This window comes from Cololabis saira, chromosome 12, assembly GCF_033807715.1.
Source record: "Cololabis saira isolate AMF1-May2022 chromosome 12, fColSai1.1, whole genome shotgun sequence".
Classification (NCBI taxonomy): domain Eukaryota; kingdom Metazoa; phylum Chordata; class Actinopteri; order Beloniformes; family Belonidae; genus Cololabis; species Cololabis saira.
The window spans coordinates 36,598,954-36,624,981 of NC_084598.1; the positions used below are offsets into that span (position 1 = coordinate 36,598,954).

Genomic DNA, 26,028 nt, shown 5'->3' on the forward strand with positions numbered 1-26,028 from the left:
GGTTCGCCGGCATTAAGAAGACAATTACGTCTATCTGCTGCGATAATCATACAAGTGCTCTTCCCTTCCTCGCCGCCGATGCTCGGCCAGCGGCCGCCGTGATTGATTCGGGCAATTTGTTCCGCTGATTACGAGCGGCATGAAAGCCCGGCGCGCACACACACACACACACACACACACACACACACACACACACACACACACACACACACACACACACACACACAACACACACACACTCAGGAATACCCTTGACTCCTAGCTTCATATCCACCCGCCTCTCCTCCGGCGGTGGCGTGAGGAAAGCGTTGATATACGCCGGACATCACGCCCCCCCCAGGCGCCGCGGGGATTCTCCCTCTCTGTTTTCTCTCGTCTGAAACCTCGTCTGAGCTTTTTCTTCTTCTGCTTTCGATGCATTTGTGTGTCTGTCTAACTTCCTGTGTTTCTGCCCAGCCCTCCGCGCCACGTTCAGCCTCTGGGACGAGTCTCCATCTGGTAAAACTGGGCCACCCCCCCCCCTGCCCAACCCCAACCTCCCTCTCTTTTATTCTCTCTCCTCATATTTCACACTTCACCTCTTCCACCGCCACCTCCCCCTCCTCCCCCCACCGCTACCTTCACCTCTAACTCCGGCCTGTTGCAACCTCACCACGACCCCCCCCCTCCTGTCAGACGCACAAAAGCACACGATCCATCACTAACCTGAGACTGGCACCGTCCCAGATAGAGTGTTTTATGGAGGCAGTGGGGAAGAGAGTGACAGAAGAAGGAGGAGAAGAAGAAGGGTTGAAGCTGCTGAGTGGCTCCCGTATCACATCTTTCTTCCTCGCCGTCCTTCTTCTTTGCAGCCACCATGAAGTTCAGCGGGCTGATGCACCTGGACCAGGTGGAGGGCCAGGACGTCTTCTACACGCCGGAGATGGAGGACCCCAAGTCTGAGCTGTTCGGAGAGACGGCCCGCAGCATCGAGAACGCCGTAAGTGCTTTCTCTTTGATGAAATGTCAAAATGAAGGTCTTATCAGTTCTCCGTGTTGATTAAACCGTACCAGTATTATGCTGAAGACGTATGGCATCAGTGATGGTATTTATTTAAGTTTTTTTGAGGTTTTTAGACGTCCAAGACTCTCTTGGGGGTGTGTGTGTCTGTGATTGACAGTCCATAAACACGCCCCCTGGCTGTGATTGGAGGAGCTTCTTGATGTGAGCTGCAGGTGTCGCCAAAGGACGGGATTTGTTTTTCAAGTTACTGGATTTATGTCATAATATCAGAAAATAGCTGTAATTTCAACAGAAATGCTGACTTACCGACTGGAACGTTAAGGTTGCAATCAGGTGGAAGTCCGGGCTTCAGCTGTAGGTGCCCTGGTGCTGCCTCTCCTCAATAATCCCGTGCTTCTAATTAAAAATAATTCCGCCGTGCTTAACAGTGGGCGTTAGGGATGGGCGGTATGGACTAAAAAATGTATCACGATAATTTCTGGCATTTATCCCGATAACGATAAAAATGACGATAGAAAAAATACCAATTCAACTCCACCTTTTTAACTATAAATCACCACATTCAGTCTTTGGAGCCCCCAAATCACTGCTCTAAAAGATACTAAATGCTACTAAACTACACCAATTAAATTGAATTAATAAAAACCAATTAAATTAGTACACCTGTACTGCAAAACTGAATGAAACAAGTTTGAAATGTAAGAACAGATTCAACATTTATTCAAACTGTATGGCTTAAACATTGGGATAACAGTGCAAACAGCAAAAGTACCATTGTCCTTCAAGTTTTCTCAGCTTATAAAATCACAAAGTAGAAAAAAGATACAACCTGATAAATAAAGAAACAGAACAAATAAATAAAAGCCATCCTTTGCACTCACTGTTTTTTTGCAGACTCTGCATATAATAGATGATGTTTGCTCCTCGTCACTCTTTTTAAATTTTAAATCCAAACCAGTTCCAGATAACGGAGCTGGAGCCTCGTTTAACAACGAGCTCCTCGCTCTCAGATCCGCCTTCCGCCATGTTTGTTAAGGCTGATTTATGTTTTTTTTAAACCATAATTCAGGTTTTACACAAAAACATCATCAACGGGAATGTATCATTTTTACCGTGAGATACAAATTCTTACCGTGGGGAATTTTTTTGACGGTTTATCGTGAACGGTAAAATATCACCCATTCCTAGTGGACGTGAGGTGTTTCTTCAGAAACGCTTCTTGATTTTTTGCTAAATTTGACATTTGTTGTTAAACGGCTCTGCCGGGGTCTCTTCTGTCCCAGAGATATTATTCCAGAAAACCTCTGTTCAGATTCAGTTTTGTGAACGGCGGTTGTGCCGCCGCGTCCGTGCTTTCGTAAACCCTCCCAAGCAAATCCCACATGTTCAATCTTCTTGTAATTGTCCTGTCAAATTCATGAGATTTAATCATTTCAACCCCAGAGGGGTTATGGAGGAGTTTGACTCTTGTAACTTTTTATCAGAGGTTTTCATCGACCACATGTCTCCTGAAGTTACCAAATATAATTATTTGGCTGGTAAAAGATCAACTTACTCAGTGAGTCCAGCAAGTTCTGAGTTGTTGTTTTTTTTAAACTTTTTTTTATATTTCTCTGAGCTTTGTACGATCTAATAATGACGTAAATCTGCTGGGGCACCCACTGCTGGCACGTGAATGTTTTCTACTTGTAAACAATCCTTCTCACCGAACTTTAAACTCGAAATTGTTGGAAATAGTTCTCAAGAAAAAACTTGAAAAAAAAACTTTTGCTTCTCTAAGGCCACGTTTACACATAGTACACACGTATTTACAAAAACGGATATTTCCCCCTCTACGTTTTGAAAAATACCCTCCTTTACACGAACCCGCATGAATACGCTGTTTAGGGTGCTATGAGCATCCCAACCTGCAGGGGGCAGTGTAACGAGAAGCGTAAAGTCATGCTAGCCAATCAGAATCCTGGAAAAAAACATCAACAAATGACACGTGTGAAGCCTGAATAATATGGTTCCGCGTTAAATCGACTGCGTAGCCTACGTACGGTGCGCGTCGCCGCGTACCCTACGCCGTAGGCTCTGCGTTGGTGTAACGTGGAACCATAAATCAGCCTGGACTGCCAGTTACTTCCAAGACGGAACGAGAGTCTTTCGTTTGGAGTGACAGAGAAGTTACTTTTAAGTGTGACTTTGGAATATAAAACAGGTAAAATACAAGAAAATATTGACGGTGGCCAAACAAATTGTAAACACAGGTCGCACACATGACGCTGGTGACGTTTCTGTTGCATAATGTGACGTTTCCCTCCGTTTCCCTCTGTTTACAAGCAAACGTGAAAACAGAGTTTTTGAAAATCTCCACTTTGGAGTTTTCAGAAATGATGGTTTTTGGTGACTTTGAGCTTCGTTTTCGTGTAAACGAACGGCCAAAACGCATGAAAACGCCACCGTTTTTGCTACGTGTAAACGGGGCCTAAGACCATGGCTTATGTCTTTCTCTGTTGGCGTTGGCGTCAACCCAAACCACTTGCTTTAATGAGATCAATCCAGCGGGGTCTGACGATTAGCAGCAACCTCTTAAATCCTCCGGCAGCAGTTAGGGGGTACTTAGCAGTTCCCGTTTGACTTTCATCTTTTTGGCTTCGTTTTCCTAAATATCTGGGAAAAAAGGCACTTGGTGTTTTATTATGATTTAGTACTAACCATTTTTACAAGCAGTTTTCTTGTGTAAACAAATTTCCATCTCTTTTATCTTTTACAAGCTTTTTTTGTCTCAAATCTTTCACTTTTATGTTGAAACGATGATCAATGAGCCGCCGACAGCCGACAGCCGCTTTGAACCAACCGGCAGGTTAAATATCCGAGTAGCGTCCATCAGCTTCCCTGCAAAGACGGCAGGTTTTTCTTAAACAATAATAAAAATGTCCAACTCGTTCTTGCAGCCGTCCAGCTGACAACCGGCTCGACTGACTCCAGTTTTACCGTGAAGTCGCTGAGAGGGAGGAGGGAGGGAAGAGAATTTAGTTACCTCTCCCCTCGAATGTTCTTGTCAAGGGTGCGAAGCTTGTGAAACAACATTCAAAGCATCACGACACAATAAAACTCCTCGCCGAGAGCCCGACTAATCAAATTGCGTCGGCTCCTTCAGGCATGTGTCGCCGCACGTTTCCCCGAGCCGACACCTCCGACGCTGCTCGGTAATATTCTGAGCCGGAGCGATCTCTCAGGTCGCACGTCTGACGCAGGAATAACAATGATACAGAAACACATTAGGCGGCCGCGGAGCATACATCATATTACGGGGGACAACATGCCCCGGCTGATATGTGGGTTTTAATATAAAGGGGCATATTGGCAATCTGTTACATCAGATGATCTGCGGGAAAGAGCGGGTTTAGAAACCGAATCCATCATTTATGAGCCAAGGAGGTGGATCAGAGGAGCGTGAGGCTTTTCTAAGAGTCGTCTTTCATTTTTTTAAGATACTTTTTTAGGGGATTTACAGTCTTTTTTATTTATTTTTTTCATTTCATTGTGGCTGAATCAGACTTTTCACAGATTTTGTGCAACTTGGCCTGAAAACACGCCGATCAAACTTGAAGAAAAGAAGGCATATTGTTTAAAAAATAAATGTTTATGTACTTGAAAGCATCGATTTGGGAGTTTGAAGTCGATACCAGCTCAAAGATTCTTCTAAACCAGGGGTCGACAACCCGCGGCTCTAGAGCCGCATGCAGCTCTTTAGCGCCGCCCTAGTGGCTCCTGGAGCTATTTAAAAAATGTTTGACCTTTTTTTCCTTTTTTTTCCTCTTTATTTTCTCTTTTTTTGCTTTTTTCTTCTTTTTTTTCTTCTTTTTTTCCTTTTTTTCTTCCTCCCCCTCAAAATTGTACTTGACATTTTGACTTTTTTCTCGACATTTCGACTTTTTCCTTGACATTTCCATTTTTTTCCCGAGATTGTACTTCAACATTAATCTCAACATTTCCACTTTTTTCTCAAAATTTTGACTTTTTTCTCGACTTTTTGACTTTTTTCTCGACATTTCAACTTTTTCCTTGACATTTCCACTTTTTTCCAGAGATTGTACTTCAACATTAATCTCGACATTTCAACTTTTTTCTCAAAATTTCCACTCCTTTTCTTGACATTTCAACTTTTTTCTCAAAATTTACACTTTTTTCTCAACATTTCGACTTTTTTCTCAACATTTTTCTCCTTCTTTCTAAGGCTTATAGAAGACTTTTCATTTTTTGCGGCTCCAGACATATTTGTTTTTTGTGTTTTTGGTCCAATATGGCTCTTTTAACATTTTGGGTTGCCGACCCCTGTTCTAAACGAAGAATCTTTTGTGTTTTAGGGCAGTTTAGGACTGAAATGTAAGGACAGAAAAGTTCTCACTTAGTAAACTCTTCAAATAAATGACAGTAATTATTAATTAATTGAAATAATTTGCTAAAATGTGACTTTTATGTTACAAAATTACCAGTAAAACAGTCAAAATCCCATAAAGAGATTCGTTACTAGATAATAATTTTAGCTATTTATGGTGCCACCTTGTGGACAAACCTGAGCCAAACAGTTGATATAATAAATAAATCCTCATTGACTTGCTGCCAAACGTAACGGCTGAAAATCCTCAATTGTACCATTTCCCACCTTTCACAGGAACTAGTTTGATGTTATATAATTGGTCTCGGGGGCCCAATTATTATTATAATAATTCATTTATGCTGTTAAAAGGAACTTCAGATCGGCTATGAAAGTGGCGTCGGTCCAGCGCTTCGTATGACAGAAATGTGAAAAACAACTGATAACAAATGAGTTTGCTGGAGAGATCTGGTGCAATTTTTTAATTTCCCCAAAAGAGGCGTGACCGCTCATGCTGATTGGACAATAAACCACAGACGTAACTCAAATCGGTCACGACGGATCGTGAGAACGAATAAATGAACACATGTCCGATTCCAAGAGCTTTTGCAGAATAGGTGGGTTGAAAACTAAAAAGCAGCTGCTTTGAGCAGAGCTGTAGAGATGTGGTGGAAGAGGGAGCTTTGCTGCTGTATCTTTGATATTTTAACCCTTGTATTGTCTTTGGGTCAAAATGACCCAATTCTTCTATACTTCTTTCCTCCTGCCATGCTCTCTCCTTCTTTCTTCCTTCCTCTTTTCCTCCTTTTTTACCCTCCTTTACTACTTTTTCTTCCTACCTCCCTTCCGTCATTTGTTCCCTTATTACCTTCTTTGCTTTTCCTTCCTTCTTTCCTTATTTTCTCCATTCTCTCCTTCTTCCCTCCCTTCTTTCTTTCCTTTTCTCCATTCCTTCCTCCCTCCCTTCTTTCCTTTTCTACCTTCTTTCCTTTCTTTCTCCCTTCCTTCCATCTTTTCTCCCTTCCTTACTCCCTTTCCTACTTCCTTCCTTCTTTTCTCATTTCTTCCTTACCTCCTTCTTTCCTTCCTCCCATCTTTTCTCCCTTCCTTACTCCCTTTCCTACTTCCTTCCTTCTTTTCTCCTTTCTTCCTTAATTCCTTCTTTCCTTCCTTCCATCTTTTCTTCCTTCCTTACTCCCTTTCCTACTTCCTTCCTTCTTTTCTCCTTTCTTCCTTAATTCCTTATTTCCTTCCTTCCTTCTTTTCTCCCTTCCTTACTCCCTTTCCTACTTCCTTCCTTCTTTTCTCCCTTCCTTACTCCCTTTCCTACTTCCTTCCTTCTTTTCTCCCTTCCTTACTCCCTTTCCTACTTTCTTCCTTCTTTTCTCATTTCTTCCTTACCTCCTTCTTTCCTTCCTCCCATCCTTTCTTCCCTCCTTACTCCCTTTCCTTCTTTCCTTCCTTCTTTTCTCCTTTCTTCCTTACTTCCTTCTTTCCTTCATTTCTCCCTTCACCCTCCCTTGACCCAAAGACAGCACCAGGGTTAACTAAATACTAAATAATATTGCAGACATTTCATTACACCCTTAGAAAAGTGTTTCAGCTGTTTTGGGGGAAAAAAAACAAAAGGGAAGTCATAATACGTCTCTCTAAGTGGCTTCTCTCTGCAGATTTACGGAGGTGATAATGATCGTCACCAAACAATTACAGCTCTGGAAAGTTTCAGCAGGAAATTAAGAGTTCCTACTGTGAAAACGAGTCTCATAAGTTTAGCCGGTCACGTTGCCAGCTGCCGCTCACGAGCCAAAGCTTCTTCTCCACTGTTGGTTTTTCTCTCCGCGGCGCTCGGACCTTTTGAACAAACGTCTCTGTTGACAAGCCAGGGCTGCACTCGTCTGATGAAACGGCCACTTGTGCGCTCGCACGTGCGTCTGTCTCCCCGCGCCCGCTAACGTGCGCGCAGTACACATGTACCAGCTGTTAAATCGGTGTCGCCGGCCCCCACTGGGACCTAATCTGCTCCCTCGCAGCCATTTGTGCAGGAGTGTGTGCGTGTGCTCGTTAGCGCTCGCAGCTTGTGGGTCTCTTGAAGCCCCGGCGTGCCTCTTGACAGCCGCCAACCCCTCTTCATCTTCCAGCCCCAACGCACGGCACAAACTCCACTTACACAAGTACACTCGCCCAGAAACACATTCACAGCAATATGTACTGCCGGGCTCATTACCCACAACATAAATAAATAAATGCACCATATAATCTTCACAACTTCTTCTCATAAAGTCTGATTATTATTTGACTTAATAATCCGTGCCAGAAAAACAGTTTGTTATGACATTACTGGCCGTTGCATCACACCCTCTTTGATCCGTGATCAGTTACAGAGGTCGGCGTCATTAGGAAGTTCCACGTCCACGCCGGCCGCATCGTGAGTGAGATTCCCGCTGATGTGGTTCGCTGTTTGCAGTCTAAACGTAGGAAATGAATCTAAACAGCCCGCTTTGAGAAAAACCTCAGTGATTAGCAGTCGAGGTACCGGCGACGTTGGAGAAGCAGTTCTGCCCTCGGTAGTTGGTACCAGGGAAGTCTGATGTGGCGCAATCAGTACTGGAGTTGAGTGGGGATGAGGGGGATGGCACCCCCCCCTGAAATAAAAACGGTCAAAATCATCCCCCTGTAAAACTGCCATCCCCCCTTTCCATCCCTTATGTCATTTCATCAATGAATGTGGTTTTAATGCTATTTCAACATTTAGATTCATCACCAGAAAAATAACCCCAGAAAAATAACTTATTTGACAATTTTCATCTGTTTCAAGTCAATTTTCACTTGAAATAAGTAGAAAAATCTGCCAGTGGGACAAGATTTATCTTCTCATTACAAGCAAAAAAATCTTGTTCCACTGGCAGATTTTTCTACTTATTTTAAGTGAAAATCTACTTGAAACAGGTGAAAATTGTTTTTTTCCAGTGATGAGTCTTGTTTTAAGTGTAATGAGATTTTTTTTTTACTAAAATGAGACATTTTAACTAGAAATAAGACAAATATTCTTGTTAAGATTTTGAGTTTTTGCAGTGATCCATTTTACTTATCCTGTGAAGGACAGAGTCATATTGATAATTTCAGAAAACAGTTTTTTATTGTTGTGTTTTGATGTATTTGATGTAAGCCCAGTGGATTTTTAAAGCTTACAGAAGGCTGCATTTAACTGCTGCTATGTCATTCCTGCAGTATTTCTGCAGGTGTTTTGGTCACTGCTATTATTTGTAATATATTATATTATTTGTAATCAGCACAAATTATCTGTCCCCATATGATAAAATCCACCGGCCCCCTGATTCTTTTTTACAACTCGAGTACTGGGCGCAATAAACCCAATTCTCTGGTTTTTATTCATGAACCTTAGTTGGAAATGGCCCTGATGAAGTTGAATCAACTTGTGTTCATGAGCTGTCTCAAATCCATTATCCAAATGCTTCTGAATAGTAATCTTATGTTTGAAGATTAAACTTTAACTGACCTTTTTTTTCTTAAGATTCACGCAACCAGTACTCGAGCTTTAAATATCCACTGGGCTTACATCAAATACATCAAAACACAACAATAAAAACAGTTTTCTGAACTTATCAATATGACTCTGTCCTTCACAGGATAAGTAAAATGGATCACTGCAAAAACTCAAAATCTTAACAAGAATATTTGTCTTATTTCTAGTTAAAATGTCTCATTTTAGTAAAAAAAAATCTCATTACACTTAAAACAAGACTCATCACTGGAAAAAACAACAATTTTCACCTGTTTCAAGTAGATTTTCACTTGAAATAAGTAGAAAAATCTGCCAGTGGAACAAGATTTTTTTGCTTGTAATGAGAAGATAAATCTTGTCCCACTGGCAGATTTTTCTACTTATTTCAAGTGAAAATTTACTTGAAACAGGTGAAAATTGTCAAATAAGTTATTTTTCTGGTGATGACTCTAAATGTTGAAATAGCAGTAAAACCACATTCATTGATGAAATGACATAAGGGATGGAAAGGGGGGATGATTTGGACTGTTTTTATTTCAGGGGGGATGCCATCCCCCCTCATCCCCCCTCAACTCCAGTACTGCACGCATTAGACGATGATTTAGTTGAGTTAAAACGCTGTGCAGCTGGTTTCCTTACTTCTTAAAGTTTTCTCAACTTTCTTCTTTTTTTTTTAGAGTGTAGTATATTGAAGATGTAACTTGAGAGGGTTCTACTGGTGATAAATGCTTTCTGGGATACTACACAAGTTTCCACTGAATGCATCTTTGATAAAAACGGGACGGAGATACCCAGAGAAGGCTCGAGAAGTCATCCGGGTCGTACTTGGCTGTAATTTTGATCTGGAACGGTAATCTGGCTGCGATCGATGTCCAAAAGGACACGAGACGAGACCAGAAGGTGTTTAGACCCACCGAGCGTTTCCATCTCCGTCTGGATTTTTGCAGCATTTCATGACTCATTTTGCAGACTTCATGCAGAGGTCAGTAAAAGTAATGAATGAGTTATTTTATTCCAGTAATGATGGTTTTATTACTAAGTATTGGTAGTAATTGATTACACTATTCTTTACTGGCAAAAGTAATCACATTACAGTCATAAATCATGTTTATTGTGGATCTCAGCGTTAGGCAAAAACAACCTCAGACAAAATAATAATAATAATAATAATAATAAATATGTTTTTCCCTATACCATTGTATATTTAAGAAACAAGAGGCCAAAAAAGAAAATAAATCATCTGGCCGACATTATAAGTAGCATCCTCACTGGAGAAAACTGAACTTCAAATTATTTTTTAGTTTGATTTGCAGCAGAGATTGATTCTCTTACATCAGCGGTCGGCAACCCAAAATGTTGAAAGAGCCATATTGGACCAAAAACACAAAAAACAAATATGTTTGGAGCCGCAAAAAATGAAAAGTCTTGTATAAGCTTGTATGATGGCAACACATACTGCATGTATCTATATTAGTTATAACTGGGTTAGATTTTTTTTTTCATTATGCACTTCGAGAAAAAAGTCGAAATGTCAAGAAAAGAGTCGAAATGTCGAGAAAACAGTCAAAATGTCGAGAAAAAAGTTGAAATGTTGAGATTAATGTTGAAGTACAATCTCAAGAAAAAAGTCGAAATGTTGAGAAAAAAGTCGAAATGTCGAGAAAAAAGTCGAAATGTTGAGAAAAAAGTCCAAATTTTGAGAAAAAAGTTACAATGTCGAGATTAATGTTGGAGTACAATCTCAAGAAAAAAGTCAAAATTTCGAGAAAAAAGTTGAAATTTCGAGAAAAAAGTCGAAATGTCGAGATTAAAAAGGAAAGGAAAAAGGAAGAAAAAAAAGAAAAAGAGAAAAAAGAAACGAAACAAGAAAAAAGGAAATAGAAGAAAAAAAGGAAAAAAGAAAAAAAGGAAAAAAGAGAAAAAAAGAAGAAAAAAAAAAGGTCAAACATTTTTGAAAAAGCTCCAGGAGCCACTACGGCGGCGCTAAAGAGCCGCATGCGGCTCTGGAGCCACGGGTTTGCTGACCCCTATCTTAGATCATTGCTTATGTCTTTCCGTCTGGCGCTGTGTCTACACGCAAAGTAGATGGTTTCAGACCGACAAAATTGGCAAATAAATCTGTTTTTATAGAAGTTTGCACCTGATTAGCACCTTTACCCTCCGTGGAGGCAGTAAGGGGGTACTTAGTCTTGTCTAAAGTCTTTAATGCTCCCTTTTTGTTAAGTAGATAATGGCATGATAAAAAAAAAGAAAAACCCACTACTATCTGATTGATTTTGCAAGAAAAACAAACGATTAAAAGAGGAAGTGGTAACTTTTACAGGTCACTGCAAATTAAATGCACGATGGAAAGAATAAAAGAAGAGAAAGATCAGCGTTCCTCCACCGTGACTTCCTCCTTTTAATCCAGCTTTGGGGGATTTCTGCTCCCTGCTTTGCCGACACACCTCACTCCCCAGATCAGAGGTGCTGCATCTGCAGGGACATAATCGTTAACGCGCCGAACGCTCGCCCAAGTGGGCCGGGTCATTAGAGCCCTGAGCGGAGCGCCACTTATCTGGCTCGGCGGCGGTCGGGGGTGAAGAGGACGAGCGCTCGTCGAGCGGGACGGCAGAGCTCTGCCAAAGCGCCTGAAAGCATCACAACAGTTTCCACGGCGACGTGCCGCGTAATGACGGCTTCATTGATAAAGTCCTTTTGTGAAGGATGATTGAGTTTTTCCTGGAATCTACAAACAACAGGAGTGAGTGGGTTTGCCGAGCCCTGAGGTCACTGGGATTTGAACCAGCAGCTGAAGTGAGGGCCGATGAGAGGACAGTTGTTGTCGTTGTTTCATCACCGTTACAGGACTGAATATTGTGATTTTCTGTAATGCAAATACAAAAACAAAAATGTCATACATTCTGGATTCATTACAAATCAACTGAAATATTGCAAGTCTTTTATTATTTTAATATTGCTGATCATGGCTTACAGCTTAAGAAAACTCAAATATCCTATCTAAAAAAATTTGAATATTCTGGGAATCTTAATCTTAAACTGTAAGCCATAATCAGCAATATTAAAATAATAAAAGGCTTGCAATATTTCAGTGGATTTGTAATGAATCCAGAATGTATGACATTTTTGTTTTTTTAATTGCATTACAGAAAATAAAGAACTTTATCACAATATTCAAATTTTCTGAGACAGTCCTGTACTGTTCGAAAACAAAACATGGAATGCTACTTATTTCTTACCGCTTGTTTCTCTCTCTCTCTCCTTCAGCTCAGCGACTTGTTCAGGAAGTCGAAGGTGCATAAGGACTTCATGAGCGTCAGGGTTCGCAACCTGGCGCCCAGCAACTCCATCCTGGCCTTCGTGGATGCGCATTTCAGACCAGGTGAGACCGCTCTGGTCATTTCAGACCAGGTGAGACCGCTCTGGCCATTTCAGACCAGGTGAGACCGCTCTGGCCATTTCAGACCAGGTGAGACCGCTCTGGCCATTTCAGACCAGGTGAGACCGCTCTGGCCATTTCAGACCAGGTGAGACCGCTCTGGCCTCGGCGGCTCGGCGGGTCGGAGGTGAAACCATGATGATGTGGTGAAAAGAAAAGGATTCACAAAAATGTTACAGCCACTTAGGCCCAATCCCAATACACCCCCTACGTTCTTCCACTAGCCCTACTTTCTACCACTACCCCTAAAAAAGAAGCCACAGATTTTAGGGCACTTGAAATCTTCCCAGGGGCCTGTCCCAATACTCCCACTACTCCTACTTTCAGCACCACCACTAAAATCAGGAAGCCGAGAGCCAAAAGCTGTTTTAATTTCAGCTGTAGCGCTGTTAATATGCCACTTTATTAAGTTAGTAACCGTTAAGTTCCCCAACCTGGGCTCAGTTTATCCAAATAACGCCTGTTAGGTAATTTGATCCGAAGTTTTCGGAGATTAGAAGAGCAGCAGCCGCCGGAGTACAGACGTGATCGCCAGCTCAACCTGCGCCGTCTTCCTGGGGAGAAACCTGCAGCTCTGTGGAGAATTACCGCTGGCTGAAATAAATCAGTTAGGAAAATAAATGTTGGTTTAATAGATGAAATCTAACAATTGTAGCTAGGCCTGTTAAGAAATTTGCTCCGAAAATGTTGGGATTTCTGCCCAACATTTTCGGAGCTGATTGATGGTTCCGTGTTAAATCGACGCAGAGCCTACGGCGTAGGGTACGGCGTACGGCGTGCGTCGCCGCGTAACCTACGCCGTAGGCTCTGCGTTGGTGTAACGCGGAACCATAAATCAGCCTTTATTCTGGCGAGGTTTGAAAAAGACTTCGCAACAACGGGCAAACGATTCACTGAGTGAATATTATGAAAGTAAAATATATATTTCTTGCTATAAATGTAATCAAAATGCATTTTTATGCAGAAACTAACTCAAAATATTGATTTTATTCACTAAAAAATAAGAAATGTCCGCCATGTTTTTTTTTTTTTATTCAGTCCGCAAATGACGACGAAAAGCATTCTGGGAACATTTTTCTGGCCCTAGTTCACCTAGTGAGCATCCGAAAACCCTCGATCCGTAGGGACAGATTCATAGCCACTACACTCGTTTTCTCCACTCCCCCTAGGTGAAAAGAGGAATTGGGACACCACTACCCTCACGGGAACACGCAAAATTTAGGGGTAGGGCTGAAAAGTAGGGGTAAGGGGAGTATTGGGACAGGGCCTTACAAAGTACCTCCATCTTCACAGGTTTAAAAGTACGATGGACTGAGAAGGATTTAATCATTCAGGTGTGGTCCGCCCCTTCGTTACTTTAAAAAGAATTGAAGCGAATAAAAGGTCTGCAGTTGATATCGGTTACTGTGAAGTTCAAGGAGATCTCAGCAGATCTGAGGCGGCAAAAACCTTAAAAACCTTAAACGGATCAGTTTGATCTGCAATCATGAGATTCACCTGTAACCGTCGGTAACGTTCAAGAACAGGAAAAACGTCTAAATAAAACCTCCCATGATTTGGTTTCAGATTGTTTAGATGGATAAGATAAGATAAGATAAGATAAGATAGTCCTTTATTGATCCCCAGAGGGGAAACTCAGATGCTACAGCAGCTCAAAATCGGACAACATGAACTCAGACTAAATAAATGATAAAGATAAAAGATAAATTCTAAGTATGGAAAATAAAAAAATAAAGTAAAAAAGAAACTGAAACACGTATCAGAATGATGGAAAGATAAAATACGAAGATAGAAAGAAAAGCGCAGCTCTTGATGCAAAAGTGGCAGTTATTCTCTAACTATGTGTAACTGCCCTCAATGAATGGAGGTACTTTGCTTAAAACTCATTGCTCTAAACTGTAAATGTTTTATTTTTGTCTTTAATTGAGGCTGAAAGTCTAAACTTTGATCACATCTTGACTGTTTTGGTTTTCGTGCGCGACGACGGCGTCTTGAGGGCAGAACGACACAAACTCTGTGGTCGTCCACTTACCTCCGTGTCTAACTGCACAATGAGACACAATCACGTGCCCGCCGTGTTTGCACAACGCTCAATTTAGTCTCTGTCTTTACTCGAGGACTCAGCTCGTCGCAGATTCCTTCTTTTTTTCCTTCCTTCCTTCCTTCCTTCCTTCCTTCCTTCCTTCCTTCCTTCCTTCCTTCCTTCCTTCCTTCCTTCCTTCCTTCCTTCCTTCCTTCCTTCCTTCCTTCCTTCCTTCCTTCCTTCTTTTTTCCCTTCCTTCCTTCCTTCCTTCCTTCCTTCCTTCCTTCCTTCCTTCTTCCCTTCCTTCTTTTCTCCCTTCCTTCTATCCTTCTTTTCTCCCTTCTTTCCTTCTTTCTTTCCTTCCTTTTTTCCCTTACTTCGTTCATTCCTCCTGCTCTCTCCTTCCTTCCTTCCTTCCTTCCTTCCTTCCTTCCTTCCTTCCTTCCTTCCTTCCTTCCTTCCTTCCTTCCTTCCTTCCTTCCTTCCTTCCTTCCTTCTTTTTTCCTGCTCTCTCCTTCCTTCTTCCCTTCCTCCTTCCTTCCTTCCTTGCTTCCTTCCTTCCTTCTTTTCTTCCTTCCTTCCTTCCTTCCTTCCTTCCTTCTTTCCTTTCTTCTTTTTTCCCTTCCTTCTTTCCTCCAGCTCTTTCCTTCCTTCCTTCCTTCCTTCTTCCCTTCCTTCCTTCCTTCCTTCCTTCCTTCCTTCCTTCCTTCTTTTTTTCCCTTCCTTCCTTCTTTCCTCCTGCTCTCTCCTTCCTTCTTCCCTTCCTCTTTCCTTCCTTCCTTCCTTCCTTCCTTCCTTCCTTCCTTCCTTCCTTCCTTCCTTCCTTCCTTCCTTCCTTCCTTCCTTCCTTCCTTCCTTCTTTTTTCCCTTCCTTCCTTCTTTCCTTCCTTCCTTCCTTCCTTCCTTCCTTCCTTCCTTCCTTCCTTCCTTCCTTCCTTCCTTCCTTCCTTCCTTCCTTCCTTCTTTTTTCCCTTCCTTCCTTCTTTCCTCCTGCTCTCTCCTTCTCCCCTTCCTCTTTTCTTCCTTCCTTCCTTCCTTCCTTCCTTCCTTCCTTCCTTCCTTCCTTCCTTCCTTCCTTCCTTCCTTCCTTCCTTCCTTCCTTCCTTCCTTCCTTCGTCCACTTACCTACGTGTCTAACTGCACAACGAGACACAATCACGTGCCCGCCGTGTTTGCACAACGCTCAATTTAGTCTCTGTCTTCGCCCGAGGACTCGGCTCGTCGCAGATCAGGATAGAAACTCACTTTTTTTGGTTTGTATTTTGTCTTCCAAATGAAAACATAACAGCAATCAAGTCATGCCGGCGCGTAATCAATGGTAGCAGCAGGTGGAGCGCCGCCGTAATAACCGCTTTTCTCCCTCATAGTGGGAAAGTTTGTCAAATTTGGACGACTTGTGCCCATTTTTTGTTCAAGTGTCCTCCGAAGCTCCTCGGGATTTCAAGCGTTTGCTGTTTTATTCGTGAAATAACACTTTCAGAGGACGCTAGCAGATGCATCCAGCGCCTCGGGGCTGTTTTATTTTTTTATTTGGGTCATAATGTTGTGGGCCACTAAAGGTTTTGCCCTCAGCCGCATCTTTTTTTTTTTTCTCCAATTTTTTTTATTTTTTAATTTAACGGTGGTGTAATTCCTCACCTGCAACACTTCGCTCGTAAAAGCTCACGGCTCCCAGAGAGGTGTTTCACTTCTGCTCAGACGTGAGTTTTCAAAGTCGCATACATCGGTGCGTGAAGTGTGTGAGTTTTTAAAGCTTTTTAAACGCTGAAAAATGTGAAACTGGGTTTTTTTTTTTGCTTGTATTGATTTGAAAATGAAGTGTGAAGTGTGATTGCTCCGACTCGTCCTCCGCTCTCTTCTCTTCTGCCTCACACAAAGAGCGGCGGCCTCCTCCACTCGTCCTTTCTCTCTTTTCCCGGCTATTATACGAGCGCCGCGTGGCGTCCTTCATCCCCTTCACGTGGCGCCGTGGATTCTGGGACGCGGCTCCTTCATGGCCTGTAAAACAGACATCTGTGGAGTGTATTACGAGGGGCGATTCATCTGGAAAGAGAGCGGCGGTTGGAGGACGAGTGGTCCGTGGAGACGCTCCTCCTGTCGCCTCGTCTTGAGCGTTTGTGCCTCTGGTTGATTGTAGATACGCGGTACAAGGTGGAGGACATCGTGAGGGCGCTGATGAAGCAGCTGAAGGCCTCCAAAGACACCAGCATCTCCGTGAAGAAGCCCGAGGAGGAGAATATTCGCTTCACCAATTACGGTAATATAATTTGGACTTAACGGGAGTGTACAAGGATTAATAAAATGAAATGGGGGCTTTACTGTAAGTTATTCATGAGAGGTTTTATCAAAACAGCCCTTGAAAAGAAAATCTCAGCAGCAAAGAAGGAAAAGAAGGAAAGAAAGAAGGAAGGAATGGAGAAAATAAGGAAGGATGGAGAAAAGAAGGAAGGAAGGAAGAAGGGAGAAAACAAGGAAGGAAGGAAGGAAGGGAGAAAGAAGGAAGTAAGGAAGGAAGGAAGGAAGGAAGGAAGGAAGGAAGGAAGGAAGGAAAGAGGAAGGGAAGAAGGAAGGAAGGGAGAAAACAAGGAAGGAAGGGAGAAAAGCGGAAGGAAGGAAGGAAGAAAGGAAGAAAGAATGGAGAAAAGAAGGAAGGAAGGAAGGAAGGAAGGAAGGAAGGAAGGGAGAAAACAAGGAAAGAAGGAAGGAAGGGAGAAAAGAGGAAGGGAGTAAAGAAGGAAGGAAGGAAAGAGGAAGGGAGAAGGAAGGATAGAGCAGAAGGAAGGAAGGAAGGAAGGAAGGAAGGAAGGAAGGAAGGAAGGAAGGAAGGAAGGAAGGAAGGAAGGAAGGAAGGAAGGAAGGAAGGAAGGAAGGAAGGAAGGAAGGAAGGAAGGAAGGGAGAAAACAAGGAAAGAAGGAAGGAAGGGAGAAAAGAGGAAGGGAGTAAAGAAGGAAGGAAGGAAAGAGGAAGGGAGAAGGAAGGATAGAGCAGAAGGAAGGAAGGAAGGAAGGAAGGAAGGAAGGAAGGAAGGAAGGAAGGAAGGAAGGAAGGAAGGAAGGAAGGAAGGAAGGAAGGAAGGAAGGAAGGAAGGAAGGAAGGAAGGAAGGAAGGAAGGAAGGGAAAAAGGAAGGAAGGGAAAAAGGAAGGAAGGGAGAAGGAAGGATAGAGCAGAAGGAAGGAAGGAAGGAAGGAAGGAAGGAAGGAAGGAAGGGAGGGAGAAAAGAGGAAGGAGAGAGCAGGAAGAAAGAGGAAGGAAGGAAGGAAGGAAGGAAGGAAAGGAAGGAAGGAAGGAAGGAAGGAAGGAAGGAAGGAAGGAAGGAAGGAAGGAAGGAAGGAAGGAAGGAAGGAAGGAAGGAAGGAAGGAAGGAAAGAGGAAGGGAGAAGGAAGGAGAGAGCAGGAGGAAAGAAGGAAGGAAGGGAAAAAGGAAGGAGGAACAGGAGAATTAGGTCATTTTGACCCAAAGACAGTACATGGGTTAAAAAGAATTGAAGTGAATAAAAGGTCTGCAGTTGATATCGGTTACTGTGAAGTTCAAGGAGATCTCAGCAGATCTGTTAACAAGGCGGCAAAAACCTTAAAAACCTTAAACTGATCAGTTTGATGACATCTGCAATCATGCTAAAATACTTGAGCAGCTTTTCCTTTTCCCCCGTCAGGTCTGTCCTCCACGCAGCTCTTCACCACCACCACCACCATCACCACGGCGGCGGTCACCACGGCCGCCGCCCCGGCCACCACCACCCGACCGCCGCACACGTCCAACTACGTCACGCGCCGCCCAGCCGGCACCACCCGCCGGCCCTTCAGGCGCACCACCACGGCCGCCCCGGTGACCACGCCCGTCCCTGCCACCGCCGCCGCCGCCACCACCACCGCCGTTGCCCCGGCGACCACCGTGGCCCCGGCGAGGAGGAAGCCCCACCACACGGGCGGCAAGCCGTGCGACTCCCACCCCTGTCTGCACGGGGGCACCTGCGAGGACGACGGCGGCGACTTCAGCTGCAAGTGCCCCGCGGGGCGAGGAGGGGCCGTCTGTGAGAAGGGTGAGTCACATTTGTGCAAGCACGTGAACCCCACAGGGAGATCTTTATTGAACACCGGTGGAGGAAAAGTGATCGAATCTGTTTTTAGATAGTTGATGATATTTGTCTAAAACCGTTTTTAAGTCCTTTTTCAGGGTGAGAACCAAAAGGCCGGTCTTGCTATGTTTATCCTCTCTCTGAACAACCACCTAGACCAGGGGTCGGCAACCGCCGCCCTAGTGGCTCCCTGGAGCTTTTTCAAAAATGTTTGACCTTTTTTTCCTTTTTTTTCCTCTTTATTTTCTCTTTTTTCCATTTTTCTTCTTTTTTCCTTCTTCATTATTTACTTTTTTTTCTTCCTTTTTAGTTTTCCTTTTTAATCTCGACATTTTGACTTTTTTCTCGACATTTCGACTTTTTTCTCAAAATGTTGACGTTTTTCTCGACATTTCGACTTTTTCTCAACATTTCAATTTTTTTCCCGGAGATTGTACTTCAACATTAATCTCGACATTTCAACTTTTTTCTCAAAATTTCCACTTTTTTCTCGACATTTCGACTTTTTCCTGGACATTTCGACTTTTTTCTCAACATTTTGACTTTTTTCTCGAAATTTGACTTTTTTCTCGACATTTCGACTTTTTTCTCAACATTTCGATTTCCATTTTTTTGCGGCTCCAGACATATTTGTTTTTTGTGTTTTTGGTCCAATATGGCTCTTTTAACATTTTGGGTTGCCGACCCCTGACCTAGACCCTTACCAGCTCAATCCTTTCTCCTCCCCTCTCCATAGGGGTTCCCCAAGGCTCGATGCTGGAGTTTCTTCAGTTTTCCATCTAGGTCATCTGCTGTCATGGGTTCTCGTTTTACTTCTATGCAGATGATACTCAGCTTTTCCTATTATTCTTGCAAGATAACCCTTCCAGCTCGGCAAGGACGTCCGCCTGCCTCTCTGGTCTCTATTAATGGACGAAGGATAAACTCGTAGTCGATTAGTCTGTCCACCAGAATATTTACTTCTACATTTATCCCAGCTTCCAAGGTGGTTAAAATCTGGGTGCCATAACCAGATATCCGCCAACCAGGTTGCTAATTGACATTGTACAACATAAAGAAAATCCCTCTGTAGATAATACGCCACCCAAGTCCTGGTAAATTACCATGGTTACCACTCACCTTGACTACGGCAGTCGTATTCCAGGAGGGCCTGGTCCAGAACGCTGTGGCACATCTGGTTTCCATTGGCTCTAAAGCAGGGGTGTCAAACTCATTTTGCTTGGCGGGCCGGATTTGACCAATTTTTTTCTTGCGGGCCGCACGCTCAAAATAACAAAAACGGTGCGAAAATTTTTTTTTAAATTCTTTTTTTTACTATTGTTATCTAATCCAATATCAGTTTAGTTAATTTTAAAGGAAATATGCACTTTGTATACACTATAATTATGTAAAATATGTTTCTTCAGGATCTTGTCTTGAAAATATTTATATTTCGCTTTTTTATAGGAAATTGAATAAAAAACTAAATCTTTTTTATTACATCCGAGAGTGTTTCTTTGTGATTTAGAGATTTTTCCAGTACAATTAAGTGTATTTATTTTTAAAAATTGGCACGGATATTTACGCCAGTGTGCCGAAAAAGTCAGCACTTCTCTTTTAACTGTTTTACTTTGTCACTTTCCTCGTATTCAAAACTGAAATTCTCTAAATAAATAATAAATATCTTCTATCATCTTTTTTAGCAGTGATATTTTTCCTGCAAAAATATATAATAGTAGTCTGTTAATAAAAATAAACAACCGTCTACAAAGAAATAAAATTGGCAAATGCATTCTAGAAAACTAAAAAAATGTCAAAAACTGCTCTCTTTGTGGAATAACTATGGATTTGTAGAAGAAATATATTATCGGATATGCTGCGATTCATGGCAATTATTTATGCCTTCCTTTTTAGTAAATTAACATTTCGGTTTTTTGCGTTGGCCGCATGAAAATCTCTCTCCGGCCACATGCGGCCCGCGGGCCTCACATTTGACACCCCTGCCCTAAAGGGCTCCAGACAGTTTTGGATGTGATGTAGCTTGGATGTTGGGTTTAGAGCTACTTTATCTGATAAAAGACGTTTGGTTTTGATTATTCTACGTAGCATCTGTGCATGTGAACCACTGACAACAAAGCAGGACGTCTCTAAAAACATGCGGTCAAAAAGTACAAGAATGGAAAGGGTGACCAAAGTCGTCTCCGAGTGTTTCGGCATCCGTCAGTCCTCCGTCAGATAAACTGTGTAAAAGCAGAGGCGGTTACTGTGGTTACTCTTCCTAGGAGTGGGCATCCACAGAATCCTCAATGAGATTAAAAAGACCAGCTGGAGGTTTGAAGACCGTTATATGCAACTCATTTTACAGGCAGCCTGGACAAATTCACAGTTATGAGCAGCTGCTCTCCAGTTGTGGAGGAAGCGAAGGCTCGGCTGTGACCTGCAGAGGTGCGTTGTGCTTCACTGACCTGTGGGGCGTGATGGTTTTGTCAATTTAAAGGCAGTAAAGCAGTTGTGTTGAGACAAAAAAACAAACCTGTGTAGCTGTTCTTGTTTTCCTCATTGACCCTCGGCCCAGAACTGATGAGGGGATCGATAAAGAATCAGACGGCTGAGCAGCATCGATGAGTATTTATGAAATCCCATCAACTCCTGTCCCTAAATGCTCCCGGCGAGACGTTTGTGGCGCCAGAACGTCATCCCAATGAGGAGCATCGTGATTTTTAATGGGTCTATATGTGTATTAGGATCAGATCATGTCGTTCTTGAAAATTCATGCAGCAAACCAGCTGAATGTGGATCATTTGTAAAGTCTAAGCTCGTTAAAAGACGTGCTAGCTGCATCAGCATTTTCCCACTCTTGCAAGAATCTAGTTAAAGTATTTATTTATAAACATTTAACTGCGACTAAAAGGTTTTAACCGCTTCACTCGTCGTACAAGTGTCTTATTAACTGCTTTAAACGTGTTTTATAACTTAATTTGGTCCAAAACAGGTCTTTTATTAAAAGACGTATTCATTATAGATCCACGCGTCCTGTTGTGTTCGTGTCTAATTAAACTGAGCGCAAGGTGACACCCCTAAATGCAGCGGGAGTAATGACTCTCGGCTCGCCGCCGGATTATGTAAATGAGGCGTTAAGTGGTCGCAGACGCGGATTTATTGGCTGACGTAAAGCTCAACGAGTTAGCAGCAGTCGCAGCACATGACGGGATGTCAGGTTTATGGTCCCTCTTTTCTTTTTTCTCTCTCCCCCCCATCCTCTTTTTTTTTTTTTTTTTGTCCGCTCAAGAACAAAGCGGCGAGGTAGAAGCGAGCCTGCCGCGCTCCCCGTTGGCTCCACTTCAAACTCATCTCAAGCGATTCAGACAGTTTCAGCATTTCAGAAATGTGCAGCCACTGAGCCGTTCACCAAAGGTAGCGCCGAACCCAATCAGCTCTGCCGAGAAATCATAAATCAAGTACAACTTCTTGAGAAACACAAGTTCTCTCTCTGTTATTTCCCCACTTGCCCTACTTTGGGATTTCGGGGTGGGGGGGGGGCGGCCTCACGCAGCTGCATCTTTAGATAATTGACACTAATTGCCTTGATGGGGATTAGCTGGTGAAAATCACTCTTTACTTACAGTGGCTAACTGAAGTCATACACACACACACACACACACACACACACACACACACACACACACAGTTTCATCAGCTGCACTTCTTCTCAGAGAGATGGACGGATAGAGAGATGAGTGGGGAGGAGAGGAACGGGACGCAGGTGACGGGATAAACACAATCGTATCACTCCAGTTGACCTTCTGCTTTTAATAGACTCAAACAAGCATTTCAGGAAAACAGCGTTACCAAAATAAACCCACTGACGGGTTTATTTATTCTCTTTCTCCGTCGACAGGCAGTGACTCATCACCGACGCTTGATTAGGCTCGTTACGTTTCTGTTCAAACGGCACGAAGCAAATCAGAGTGACAGATTTGGCTTGTGTCATCTAACTCCAACCCATCCTCCCTCTCCGCAGTGATCAAGTACTTCATCCCGTCGTTCGGAGGACAGTCCTACCTGGCCTTCCGCACGATGACGGCGTACCATACTGTCCGCATCGCCATGGAGTTCAGAGCGTCAGAGACGACCGGCCTGCTGCTCTTCAACGGCCAGATGCAGAAGAAGGACTTCATCTCTCTGGCGCTCGTCAACGGCAAGGTGGAGCTCAGGTGAGCGGCGGCGCGAACGAGAGGAGCGGCCGCTTTGTCGGCTATCGATCCGTCTGATTTGGTCATTTACACGTAGTCGGGTATTTACAAAAACTGACATTTCCCCCTCTACGTTTTGAAAAATACCATCATTTACACGAACCTGCATAAATACGCTGTCAAGGTGCTATGATCAGCCAAACCTACAGGGGGCAGTGTAACGAAAAGCATAAAGTCATGCTAGCCAAGTACATACAAGTGATCGCCGTCGTGGCGCTCGAAATCCGGAGACTGTTGGGGGGGGGGGGGGGGCTGATAAGAGAGAGGAGCCAAGGAAGGCGTTGAAGTTGAGGGAAGTGTGTGTGTTTTTCAGTAAGTGTCTGACGCGATAAGTCCATGAACCTTCGCCCAGAGCTGCTCTCAGCCAAATGTCCTTGATGTTATCAGGAGGCTCGTACAGTTCTGAGACAGGGATCCGCAGGTGTTCGTGGGAGAGGGGGAGGGATTAGTGGGGGCAGAGTCATCTTGTTTACATTCCACCAGGAAGATTGTGACCAAGAGCGATCGGCCTGAGACCACTCTGTCAAGGGAAGATTATAGAATCAACAATTATATTGAAAAACAGGCAGCCCAGTAATTTTCCATCTGCCTTCAGTCTCTGGTTCATCAATGGCGACTCCAATCAGACGAATTTGTGATCACTTCCCGCCAAGCCGAGCTTCCAACTTCTCCAGGGTGTTATCAATCTTGCCAATGAGCTCAAACACCGCCGCTAGCCTGCGATTCTGTTCGAGAATCGCATCCAGCTCGCGGCCCTGCTCCCCCAACGTTAGAGTCTGAGCATTGGTTGCCTTGCTTAATCCTTCAGCCACGTCCGCCAGCTCTGAAAGAGCCAAAACAGCTGTCGACGTCTTACGCGTTTGTCGATACACCAGGAATCCCCCCCCTCCGATCAGGAGGGTGATCAGGAGAAATCCTGCTATCATAATTCCAATTATGAAGGTATCTTCAACATCCTCGACAGACAGAATTTTGAGACACAAAGGCTTGCAATATTTGTAGGAATCCATTGTATATCCAGAAAAAAATGTCCCATCGGGGCAAGAGGGCTCCCTTACCCCCTGTCTTCTGGTTGCAAAAATTTGGTCAATTGTGCTGAGAGACCAGTTAATCAATTCCATGATTGTAGAGATTGTAAACGGGGCCTAAGTGTAATCGGGAGGGGAAGCAATGTAAATAGTGAGAATTGAAATTGAAAATATCAAGGACTTCTGGACAATTTGGAGATTGAAGTCTTGAAAGTTTGTATTGAGAAAGATGGTCTCCACATTTACAGGTGGTGAACACATTTGCACTGAAATACTTGCTGATGCTCTCAGGTGTCTCATTGTGTCATAAGGTGGGTTTCCATCAAACCTAAACCTAGGAAGCTGGATTTGTCCCGTTTCATCCCTTCATCATCCATTTACAGGGATGGACCTGGCAGGATCCACTGACTTTGCAAAATATAACTCCACACCACCTGGTTTCCCTATTTCCCAAACTCCAATAGATGACAGTTCCTGCTGGATTACCATATTTTCCGGACTATAAGTCGCACCAGTCATAAAATGCAGGAGGAAAAAGACATATATAAGTCGCACTGGAGTATAAGTCACATTTTTGGGGGAAATTTATTTTATAAAATCCAACAGCAAGAACAGACATGCCATCTTGAAAGGTAATTTAAAATAGAAATAAAATAGAGGCAACAACAGTCTGAATAATTGTACGGGTTTGCTTACGTTACATGACACAACTGAGAACGAGCCTGGTATGTTAACACAACATATTAAGAGTTATTCAGATAACTAGAGCATAAATAACAAGCTAAGAAGTTTACCAAACCATCCGTGTTTCTCCAAATAACTAAAATCCAATGAAATCTTCATCCTCGGTGTCACTTTTAAACAACTCCGGTAACTCCGGAGGTAGAAGACGCGGAGCTTCCTCTTCCACGTCGCTTACGTCAGACTCATCCGCAGTTGCAGTTCGCCCTCTTGCAGTTTAGTGTGAAAATAACATATGAAATGATACACCGGTAATAATGTGTTCACCCTTGTGCTGTCTCCGGGTCAAGGACGGAGGAAGGGAAGAAGGGAGGAAAGAAGGAAGCAAGCGAGAAAAGAAGGAAGGAAGGAAGGAAGGAAGGAAGGAAGGAAGGAAGGAAGGAAGGAAGGAAGGAAGGAAGGAAGGAAGGAAGGAAGGAAGGAAGGAAGGAAGGAAGGGAGGGAGGGAGGGAGGGAGGGAGGAAGGGAAAAAAGAGGAAGGGAAGAAGGAAGGAGAGAGCAGGAGGAAAGAAGGAAGGAATGGAAAAAAAAGGAAGGAAGGAAGGAAGGAAGGAAGGAAGGAAGGGAGGAAGGGAGAAAAGAAGGAAAGAAGGCAGGAAGGACGGGAAAAAAGAAGGAAGGGAGGAAGGAAGGGAAAAAAGAGGAAGGGAAGAAGGAAGGTGAGAGCAGGAGGAAGGAAGGAAGGAAGGAAGGAAGGAAGGAAGGAAGGAAGGAAGGAAGGAAGGAAGGAAGGAAGGAAGGAAGGAAGGAAGGAAGGAAGGAAGGAAGGAAGGAAGGAAGGAGAGAAAAGAAGGAAAGAAGGTAGGAAGGGAGAAAAGAGGAAGGGAAGAAGGAAGGAGAGAGCAGGAGGAAAGGATAGGAGAATTAGGTCATTTTGACCCAAAGACAGTACAAGGGTTAATAATTTCACACATAAATCACTCCAGAGTATAAGTCGCACCCCCGGCCAAACTATGAAACAAAAACGCTACTTATAGTCCGGAAACTACGGTACATCCCCTCCTGCCTAATCCAATCAGGACCCGGTAGACACATTCCTCTGAACGACCTGCCAAGGTCAGGACACGTTTCAGCCCCAGAAAGGGCTTTTCAACTGCTACTAGTGCTGCTGCCAGTTCCAATCAGGTTCTACCAAGAACCACTTTGCTTTTCCACCAGAGAATCAGGACTAGGGATGGGAATTGATAAGATTTTTCCAATTCCGATTCCATTTTCAATTCTGTTTAACGATTCAATTCTTTATTGATTCTCATTTAGAAAAAAGGAGAACAAACAGGTCGATTAGCATCAACTTTGTTTTGTATCTTTGGACAAAAAAATACAAGTGAGGTATTAAGACGCCCCAGCCTTGTGCTCCTCCATGTGAACCAGGGGGTCCCCAGAAAAAATGATTTGTTTTGAAAATAAATATAAAATACAAAATAATAATAATAAAATAAATATTGTTCTCTAATAGAAATTAAAATTCTCCTTTATGCAAGTATTGCAAGTCGTCATGTTGTCATCGTTTTTGCTAAAATGTAACCAAACTTTCAAGCGTTTATGCTGCTTTGTCGCCGTGTTTTCCTGCTGGGCGCAAATGTGTGGTGACGTCA

General features: G+C 43.2%; 1 protein-coding gene across 1 annotated transcript in view; it reads left to right on the forward strand.

Annotated features, from left to right (window-relative positions):
* Nucleotides 1–832: 832 nt before the first annotated feature.
* Nucleotides 833–26,028, forward strand: part of LOC133457451 (agrin-like) — a 74,292-nt gene continuing 49,096 nt past the window's right edge. Inside the window, exons 1-5 of the mRNA XM_061736761.1 lie at nt 833–979; nt 12,160–12,274; nt 16,492–16,611; nt 18,010–18,396; nt 22,433–22,625. Coding sequence (XP_061592745.1) covers nt 857–979; nt 12,160–12,274; nt 16,492–16,611; nt 18,010–18,396; nt 22,433–22,625 — 938 coding nt within the window. The 5' untranslated portion in view covers nt 833–856. The remainder of the gene's footprint in view (nt 980–12,159; nt 12,275–16,491; nt 16,612–18,009; nt 18,397–22,432; nt 22,626–26,028) is intronic.